Source organism: Priapulus caudatus, unplaced genomic scaffold, assembly GCF_000485595.1.
Source record: "Priapulus caudatus unplaced genomic scaffold, Priapulus_caudatus-5.0.1 Scaffold2812, whole genome shotgun sequence".
In the NCBI taxonomy this organism is placed as follows: Eukaryota; Metazoa; Priapulida; class Priapulimorpha; order Priapulimorphida; family Priapulidae; genus Priapulus; species Priapulus caudatus.
The window spans coordinates 5986-16836 of NW_014579873.1; the positions used below are offsets into that span (position 1 = coordinate 5986).

At 51.7% G+C, this 10851-nt stretch overlaps 1 protein-coding gene across 1 annotated transcript in view; it reads left to right on the top strand.

Annotated features, from left to right (window-relative positions):
- LOC106819078 (cadherin-related family member 1-like) overlaps window positions 1-10851 on the top strand; it is a 16095-nt gene that overhangs the window by 2730 nt on the left and 2514 nt on the right. Inside the window, exons 2-6 of the mRNA XM_014823740.1 lie at window positions 183-288; window positions 1671-1783; window positions 2442-2642; window positions 2911-3063; window positions 3388-3552. Of these exons, the coding sequence (XP_014679226.1) occupies window positions 183-288; window positions 1671-1783; window positions 2442-2642; window positions 2911-3063; window positions 3388-3552 (738 nt within the window). The remainder of the gene's footprint in view (window positions 1-182; window positions 289-1670; window positions 1784-2441; window positions 2643-2910; window positions 3064-3387; window positions 3553-10851) is intronic.

The window sequence follows — 10851 nt, forward strand, 5'->3', positions numbered from 1 at the left end:
GGCAGTGCTTGACACCAGGTGGCTCTGCATTGGCACGTCAAGGCAATGCTTGACACCAGGTGGCTCTGCATTGGCACGTCAAGGCAATGCTTGACACCAGGTGGCTCTGCATTGGCACGTCAAGGCAATGCTTGACACCAGATGGCTCTGCATTGGTACGTCAAGGCAATGCTTGACACCAGGTGGCTCTGCATTGCGACGTCAAGGCAATGCTTGACACCAAGTGGCTCTGCATTGGCACGTCAAGGCAGTGCTTGACACCAGGTGGCTCTGCATTGCCACGTCAAGGCAATGCTTGACACCAGGTAGCCTCTGTTGCCACTCAAGCGTGTTGACACCAGGTGGCTCTGCATGCCACGTCAAGGCAGTGTTTAACACCAGGTGGCTCTGCATTGCCACGTCAAGGCAATGCTTGACACCAGGTGGTGCCGGCACCACCCTCTATCTATCTTGACATTCCCTTATCGTCACCCTTTCATTCTTCTCATTACCACCCCATCCTTTCTCCCTCCCACCCATCCTTCTCCCTCCCCACCATATCCACCCCATCCTTCCTCCTTCCCCACCCCATCTCCTCCCTCCCCACCCTATCATTCCTCCCTCCCCACCCTATCATTCCTGCCACCCTATCATTCCTGCCACCCTATCATTCCTGCCTCCCTACTCTATATCCTTTCTATCCCCCATTCTATTATTCCTCCATCCCCACCTAATCCTTCCTCCCTCCCTACCTTATCATTCCTGCCACCCTACCCTATATCGTTTCTATCCCCCATCCTATTATTCCTCCCTTCTCCCTCAATCATTCCTCCCTCACCACCATCTTTCTTCTCTCCCATATGCTATCATTCCTATTACCTTCACTCCCCATGCAGTAATGCATACAGTAATAGGGGTAGAAATTAACTTTTGAACAAGGGAGTCCGTACCCTCAAAAAGAGGGAGTCCGCAGCAAAATGAGGGAGTCCGCAGCAAAATGAGGGAGTCCGCAGTCTGAGGTTCAAAATTAAAGCAATAACGCGTGTGCTTATTTTTGAGATTCATGCAGTTGCACGTCTGCCAAATTTTCTTTGGACATTAGCTGAAAAAATACAGTAATTCAGCGAGGCCGTGCTCCGGAACGAACTATGGCAGAATGGCATGGCAGAATTTTCAGGGAGTCACGCAGACTCCTGCATATGTAAAATCAGGGAGTCTGACAGTAAATCGGGGAGTATTTGACTTCGTTAATTTCGCACCCTGCAGTGATCGAGTTTTCGTATCTTGTGTCAAGTTGCAATCTCACGGTATCATCATCTCATATCCACACCATCATTTCTCCTTCACACCCCTATCATTCTTAGTGATCGAGTTTTCATTATTTTATTAAATTTTTTTATTTAGGTAATTATCCATGATACATGCATAGCGTACTTTGACAATATATTATAAATTCATTAAGTTAAATAACTACCAAGGATATATACACAAAACGTATGACTAGCACACTTATTGACATTGCGGTCCTTGTTTTGCTATGTTACTGTTAATAAAAATGTCATGACACTACTGTCACTATCAGCATGTAACTACTAAACAACTAGTGACTATTGAAATATACAAATTTGTAAATTTATCAGTCATACATTCCCATAAGGTTCTACAAACTGAGTTTGCGTATCTTCCTACAGATCCGGCCTTGGTGAACAAGTTTGCTATCGATGCATCGACGGGTGTCATGACGATAGCGGAGGAGGTGGACAGAGAACAGCTGCTAGACATCAACGGACGCTTCGAAGTGATGGTACTCTCAGTTTCAAATTCTTTTTCAAATTTAAGATATTTTATTAAATTATTTTATCTCATTTTATTGCCAACTTCAGGGAAAGTGTTGCTCTTGGTTTAACCATCGGGCCCTCGTCGTCAGAAACAAAATTAGTATTAAGAACTATTAACAATAAACATTAGTCCTGATGTTGAATTTTTCTCGTGGACTAGACCTCTATGCACTGCGTAGTAGAGACTCGTCACTTTACTTTGTTTCTGTCCACGGTCTAGGAGAAAAGTTCATGTTAACATTAACACGAAACCATCGAGACTAATGTTTAGACAAATTTTGTTTCTGACAACGGGTCCCCGAGATTTTAGGCTGTAACGGGTATGTAATGTGTTCTTCTGAATGAGTACGTGGCCTCGAAGACCCCTTCTAACCCCCTGCACCTCCTTCCACCTCCTCCCACCTTCTCCCTCCTCCACCCACCCCCTGCGTTTACCACCTCCTGGCTCCCCTGCTTCCCCCACCTTTACCACTTCTACCCACCTCCACCCACCTCCATCCACCTCCACCCACCTCCACCCACTTCCACCCACCTCCCTGCACCTTTCTCCTGCCTCCCCCGCCTCCTGCCCCCTTGCGAAGTTTCGCCGCACGACTGAGACGGGCGCCGACTCCGCGCTTGCAGGTCGAGGTGCGCAGGGACACGGATGTGGACGAGTGGAAGGCCAACGCGACGGCGCTCGTCTACGTGAACGTGCTCGACATCAACGACAACGAGCCGGAGTTCGCGAAGGACTCGTACACGGGATCGATCCTCGAGAACTCGCCAAAGTCCGTTCCCGTGACGATAGACCAAGGCGACATCCAGGTCTACGACTGGGATTCGGTGAGCGAAGATTTGTGTGTGCGTGTGCGTGTGCATGTGCGTGCGTGCGTGCGTGCGTGCGTACGTGCGTGTATATATATATAATGTACACGCACACGCACATATATATAGAGACAAGTAAATATTTCAATATTTATAATATTTGAATAACATATGCATATACATACACATAGCATTTATAGTATATTAGTACGTACAAATATAGAAATAAGGTCTTTTACATCCAAGTTTTCCTGTCAATTTCTTCCCTCTGTCATCGCACACACAGCTGGATAACGGCACGCTGGCAATTACCCTGGATGGCGACGACGGGGTGTTCTCCGTTCAGCCTGAGAGTGTTGTCAACGAGGGCACGATACTGCTCAGGGTACTCGACCCGACGAAGCTCGACTACCAACTCATGCAGAGCATCAGCTTCCAGGTGATTATATAGTGATTATAATTCAGGATGAATTACTACATTTGTATTTATATATTCTTTTATTAATTAAAATGCATTACTTAATAATAATAATAATAATAATTATGTAACATAAAAAATGTTATAAAAACTATTATGTAATACATAAATAAATGTATATATATATACATATATATTTATTTATTTATTTATTTATCAATCCATTTATTTTTTATGCAGTTAATAGTTTAGATTAGACAAAAGATTATCTTATGTCTTCCTGTATCTTCTTATGTAATATTTATAGTATTACGGTAACATCATGTTGACGTGCGTTCGCCGCAGCTCGTAGCGACGGAGTATAAAACACCAGAGCGGTACTCCGGCAGGACGAACGTCATCGTTCATCTGATCGACACGAACGACAAGTTTCCGCAGTGGGTGGACGCGCCGTACTACGTGGAACTCTACGAGAACGCGAGCATCAGCGATCATGTCATACAGTTGTTGGTGAGTCTCAGAGAACTTACTTTTTTTACGCGAGCTCTTTTTCAAAAGTCTGTGGAAAAATAGCTCTCGTCGAAAATTTTACGGGAGCTATTTTGAGCCTCACGGGAGCGATTTCGGAGGTTTGAAGAGCGAATCGCTCATCGCTCGCGTGTATTTTTTTTTATCCTGGTGAGTCTACAGAGAACGGTGAGATGAGGATGTCAGAATCTGTCAGTGAAGAATGTAGTCTGACATACAGTTGTGGGTGAGTCTACTGGGTACCGTACGGCGAGATGAGGATGTCAGAATCTGACAGCCAAGAATGTAGTCTGACACACAGATGGGCAGATGGATGGATCGACAGACGGATGGAGGGACAGACGGACGGGTGGACGGATGGACGGACGGACAGACAGAGGGACAGACGGACGGGTGGGTGGACGGATGGACGGGCAGACGGACGGGTAGGCAGATGGATGGAGGGGCAGATGGACGGATGGGCAGATGGACGGACGGGCACATGGATGGATGGGCAGATGGACGGATGGGCATATGGACGGGTGGGCAGATGGATGGGTGGGCAGACGGACGGATGGGCAGACGGACGGATGGGCGGACGGACGGACAGACAGACGGAGGAACAGATGGACGAATGGGCAGGCAGGTTGAGGGACAGACGCACGGGTGGATGGACGGGGAGACAGATGGACAGACGGACGGATGGGTGGATGGACGGGGAGACAGATGGACAGACGGACGGATGGGTGGATGGACGGGGAGACAGATGGACAGACGGACGGATGGGTGGGTGGACGGGGGCACAGGTAGACAGATCGGAGGCAGACGGACGATGGGTGGATGTGACGGGGAGACAGACATGAGCAAACGGACGATGGGTGGGATTGGTACGCGGGAGAACCGATGGCAGACCGGGACGGATGGGTGCGAGTAGACGGGGGACGATGGACAGACGGACCGGATGGGTGGATTGGAACGGCGAGACAGATGGACAGATTAAGCGGATGGGATGGAGTGGACGGGGGAAGACTAGGATGGACAGATGAAGCGGAAGGGTGGAATGGACGCGGGAGACAGATGGGGGGGGGGGGCACACGACAGAAGGATGAATGTTTGCGTTTGTGCGTACGTGTGGGTGGGTACGTGGTGTGTAAGATATATTAGAGGTGGGCTCGGGCTGATTGGTTAACTGCTGTGGTGTAACATGCCGTGCTACGTGTGGTGGGTGTGCTGATGTAGATAATATTGCAAGAGGTGACGATGGGCTAGATGTTTGCATGATGTGTACATGCGTGCGTACGTGTGATGGATTGCATAGAATAATGTATTACCCGTTCGTCATTTATTCGGCTCACCCGTTACAGGCTACAGATGCCGGATTCAGCGTGACTACGCGCAAAAAATAGTGTATCTATTACCATCGTGGACACCGGAATTGAACGAGGTATCTGTTTTATGTATCATTCCTCAATCATTGTTATCCATCATTCGCCACGTCAATCATCATGTGTCATGCATTCATATGTCAATGCTCATCATGCTATTGTCGTCCGTCATCATCATTGTCGTCTGTTCATCACATTGTCGTAGTCATCAATCATTGATCAGTCAGGCATATGTCGTTTGTCAATCATCATTGTCATCATTTATTGTCGTTATCATCAAATCAATTGCGTGTCATCATCATTGTTGTTGTCATATCATTGTACTGTCGTCATCATCATTGTTCCATCATCATTGTCATCATCATTGTCATCTATCATTGTGTTGTCATCATCATTATGTCGTCCGTCATTATCAATTGTTATTCATCATTGTCATCGTCATCAATCATTGTCATTCATCGCGTCATTCGTCGCCGTCGTCATTTATCAACGCTTATTCATTTGCAAACGTTGCGATCAAACATGGCCGATCTCTTTTTACGTATAATGGTGTTCGAAGAAACGCATGTTCTATAAATTTATATTATAATCTATATATTTGTATATATACACCTTATAATAGTAAATAAGAGTAAATTCACAAGCGTCATCTATTGCCCAATAAGTTCTGATGTTTTTGTTCTGTCGTCGCATGGTGCGTCGTCAATGAAACGACGGGTCTCGTCAGCGTGGGACGCAGCCGCTGGATCCGCGAGACCGAACGGATAATACTAACCTTACCGTGGATGGCTCGCGACCTGACAAGGTACGCGTGGCGGCCATCCGCATGGCCGTTCGTCAGAAGTAATGGTAGTCCTGTAGATCCTAAGACGCGTGGAAGTGCCCTTGCGAATCATATTGTTATTGCGCGTGTGGGAAATGTATTCCGGACTACTGGTTTTCTGCAAATGGCCATGCATGGTCAAGTTGATCTCGTGCTCTCTCCTGCTCTCTGCTCGCTTAATCGCTCCTCGCTGCTCTCATCTCTCATCTCTCTCTCTCGTCACTCTCTCTCTCTCTCTCTCACTCTCACTGCTCTCAATTGAAACTCTCTCTCTCTCTCTCTCTCTCTCGTCTTTCTCTCTCTTTCTTCTCTCCCTCACTCTCTCTCTATCATTTCTATCCTTGCTCTCTCTCCTCTCCTCTCTCTCTCTTCTCTTTGCTTCTCTCGCTCTCATCTCTCTCTCTCTCTCGTCTCTCTCGCTCTCTCACTCTCTTCTCACACTCTCTCAGACTCGTCACACTCCTCATCTCACTGTCTCTCTCTCTCATCTCTCTCTATATATATATATAATATATATATAATATACATATATATCTAGATAAATAGATAGATAGATAGAAGATTAGATATAACACATTTTCTCTCGGCTCGAATTCTTTCGCGACGCTATCCTACGTACGTTGTTTGTTTGTTCGCTGAGCAGGGTCAGGGCAACCGTAACAGCACGAACGCTGGAGTGGGCATTCTCCGACGTGAAGCGCCATGCGGCCCGTGTTCGAATACCCGTCTTAGCGACGGTACATCGAGGAGGACGACTTTGACCCGCCCGCCTTCCGCGCTCGAATTCATCGTGCACGTGAGTTGCGAGGGTCGCGAGGTCACGGTGCGGGAGTCACGGCGTGGTGGGGTCGCGGGGTTGGGGGTGGCGGTGGGATTGTTTAGAGAGGGGGATGTACTGGGTAGGAGGACGATTTCTACCCGCCCCGCCTTCCGCCTAAGAATTCATCGTGCACGTGAGTTGCGGGGGTCGCGAGGTCCACGGTGCTGGAGCCGTGGGGTCGGGGGTGGTGGGGTGGCGGTGGGATTGTTAGAGAGGGGGATGTACTGGGTAGGAGGACGATTTCTACGCGCGCGCCTTCCGGCCTAGAATTTCATCGTGCACGTGAGTTGGCGAGAGTCGCACAGGTCACGGTGGCGGGGGAGTCAACGGCGTGGTGGGAGTCGCGGTTGGGGTGGCGGTGGGATTGTTTTAGAGAGGGGGATGTAACTGGGTAAGGAGGACGATTTCTACCCGGCCGCCTTCCGCTAGAATTCACCTGAGTCGCTGGGTCGCGGTGCGTGGGGGGATTAGAAGGGGAAGTCAGCAACTGGGGAGATGTAGTTGTTATGTTAGGTTACAATGTCAAGGCAGGGGCGTGCCCGAGGTCGTAGTGTTGTGTGTGTGTGTGTGTGGTGTGTGTGTGTTGTGTGTGTGTGTGTGTGTGTGTGTGTGTGTGTGTCGTGTGTGTGTGTGTGTGGGTGAGGGGGGGAGCAAGATTGAAGGGTTTCGTTTTCAAGGAGCGATACTGATCGAGTATTCTCACACCGCGCGCCGTAAATCCAAATCTCTTCCTAATCCTCTCTCTCTCTCGCACCGAGAGCGTCTTCACAGCGTCATCGTTGCCGCGAGTGGAGCGGGAAAGAGGCGATCAATCGTGCCGATGCGGCACGTAAGGGCGACGAGAGTTCGAGTGTTATTATGTTTCACGAGATTCACGTCGTCGTCATTATCGTCGGCTGCAAGCGGAGCGAAACCGCGGCTTTGTAGGCCAGCAGGGTTCGAGTGCTTATTAGATTTTGGCTCGTGTTCGTTCCGCTGGCCGGCAGGCCGACGGACGCGGACCTGCCTCCTAAGCAGCGACATCAGCTCTTCTTGCATGCGCGGACGAAACTACTCCTCCCTTCGTTCGACGGCAACTTCAGTCGTCGACGAATTCACGGGTGAGAGAGCGTCGATTTATATCCGCTGGCCACCTATCATCTCCCACTGCCTATATATATATAATACTATATATATATATATATATATATATATATATCTATACTATCTATCTATATATAATATAATATATTAGTATATATCTATATCTATTATATAATTATTATATATATCCAGTTATAGTCTTCCACCCTCCCCTCCTCCTCCCTCCGCTCGGCAGCCGCGGCTCCCTAGTATCTTCCGCTAGCATTTTTTTTTTTTTTCCGCCCAACGCCCTCCGTGCCCCCCCCCCCAGATTCTAGTATCTCCCCCACCTTTCCCCACCTCCGCCGGCGCTGCCTCCCTAGTGTCTCTCACCTCCGTCCCCCACCTCGCGGCGCCGCCGCCGCTCCTCCCTAACAATCTACCACCCTCCCCAACCTCCGCTGCACCGACCATCCCTAGTAAAGCTCCACACACTTCGCCCACCTCCGGCCAGCCGGCCGGCCGCTCCCGTCCGCTAGCCATCTACCACCCTCCCCCATCCTCCGCTGCCACCCATGCCTAGTAGCTCCCACGACGTCGCCCGCACCTCGCCCACGCGCCGCCAGCCAGCTCCTCCCTAGCAACAATCTACCACCCTTCCTGCGCTTCGCATGGCCACCCCAGCCCTAGCATCTCCAGCCCTCACCGCCTCCCTCCGCTGTACCCCCAAGCCCTAGATGCTGCCCACCTCCCCCAGCCTCCGCTGCCACCCCAGCCCTAGTACTCCCACCCTCCGCTACCTCCGCCACCGCCGCCGCGATGGCCACCTTAGCATCTCCCACCCTGCGCGCAACCTTCGCTGCCACTCCGCAGCCTAAGTAGCTCCCACCCTCCCCCCTTCTCTCTCCGCCGCTGCCGCCGCCTCGTAGCATCTCCCACCGTCACGCCCTCACCTCCGTTGGCCAAGCGCCACGGCCCAGCGATCTCCACCCTCCCACCTCCGCTGCCACGAACCAGCCCTAGTAGGGTCGCACCCTGCCCGCCACCTCCTTCCCGCGCCGCTGCGGCCGCCTCCATAGCATCTCCCCCTTCCCCAACCCTCCTGACTTCCGCCGTCAGCCAGAGCTCCCTACCCGCATCTCCCACCTTTCCCACCTCCTCTTCCGCCGGCCGCCGCCTCTCTCGGGGATCTGCCCACTCCCGCCACCTCCTCCTCCGCGCGCCGCTGCCTCGCTAGTAGCTCGCCACCCTCCCACTCGCGCGCGTAATCTGCGATGGTAGTCTTCAATAGCTCACTTGATCCCGCTTCTTCACCGAAGCAAGTTGATGCGTTGCAATTCCCTTGCCGTTGCAGGGGTTTGTCGTTGAATCGAGTTTGCGATATTAGCGACTGTAGAGCCGACGCTGTTTCGTCGGCCTTTTAACTTACTTTAATTAAACATTGTCAATGATACGATAAATATTGTAATAAATTGGTAATCTCGAGAAACACTGCTCCATCTACGGTGAATCTATCGCTTGCAGCGTGATAACGGCGCGGACGCCGATGAGCTTCGAGTTGATGGACCCGGACACGGCAGGGAACGACGTCGCCGTGGTACCGCAGCTTCTCGCTCGGTCCGGCCCCCTGGCGATCGGACCACGGAGCCGCCGCTCAACTCCACGTTCGCGTGCGATATACGTCGAGGTGAGCGCGAGAGATATCGTCTGCGCCCGCCATCTTTGAAGGCGACGGTGGTCTGAGTATTGTATAACGGCTATATATAATTTCGGTGGTTTAATTTTTGCGAATTCGCGAACAGCGTGGCCCGACCGCGAAAATGACGGAGCGCGAATCATATCAGATGCCGATACTCCATAATTCACCGACCGCGAAATTAACGCACCGCGCGGAAATTTGTCGCGTCAAGGTCTGATAGAATTCGCGAAAATATCTTTAAATCAAAAAATATCGGTATACATATTTGAAGCGCGAACGAACTGTGGCAGATGCGTCCGGGATCGTAGCTAGCGCGGCCGTAATCGCCTAGAGGCGCCAGGAAGCTTGGTGTTTTAATTACTGTTCACTAGATGGCGCCTGGCAAGCCTAGTGTCGGGCGATTTATTATGCTGGTTAGAGGGGGCGGCTGGGCAGCCTAAGTGTCCGGCGATTTATTAGGCCGGTTAGAGGGCGCTGGCAAGCCTAGTGTACGATTTATTATGGCCGGTAGAGGGGCCGCGGTGCTAATCGCGGCAACGAAAATCTTGCTTTCGCCGCGCAGGACGTCAAACGACAACTCTGCCCATCTTTGATCCGGACGCGGTACGAGTCGTCGTCGATGAAGACGGTTGCGCCGCGGGACGCCCATCACAGCGCGTGCTCGGCGAACGGACGCCGATTCCGAACCCTTTTACAACGGCGCTGTCTCGTACGCGTCTCGACGGGCGTCGGCATCGACAAGTCGCGATCGACGCGGCGAGAGAGAGTGGTGACGTGGCGCGCCAAAAGCCAAGCTGGAGCGCTCACGCTGACGGGGATGAAGCAGTACAGGTCCGCGGCAGGTAGCGTACAGGTACGCTGGCAGGTTACGGTACAGGTAGCGCGGCAGGTAGGGGGGCGGAACAGTACGCGCGCAGGTTAGCGGTACAGGTAGCGGCGGCAGGTAGCGGTAGCACGGTACGGCGGCAGGTTAGCGTACATGTACGCGCAGGGTAGCCGTACAGGTCGCTGGCAGGTAGCGTACAGGTACGGCTGGCAAGGTAGCGGTACAGGTACGCTGGCAGGTAGCGTAGGCGGTAGGCTGGCAGGTAGGCGGTACAGGTAGGCTGGCAGGTAGCGCGTACAGGTACGCGAGCGAGGTAGCGGTACAGCTACGCTGGGCAGGTAGGCGGTGCAGGTAGCGGGCCAGGTAGCAGTAAGCACGGTAGCGCGGGCAGGTAGCGGTATGCAGGTACGCGGGCAGGTAGCGGTAGCAGGTAACGCCGCGGGCAGGTAGCGGTACAGGTAACGCTGGCAGGTAGGCGGTTAGCAGGTACGCGGCAGGCTAGCGTACAGTAGGCTGCAGGTAGCGGTACAGGTAACGCTAGCAGGTAGCGGTCAGGTGGCAAAAGTTGAGATGTTTCAGAGTTGCGATGTTCTAGAGTTCGAGTTTGGTGTCATGACTTATAGAGAGACGATATTAACTTTGTTGTGGCCTGCGCGCAGGCTTACACACTAATCCTGACGTTATGTG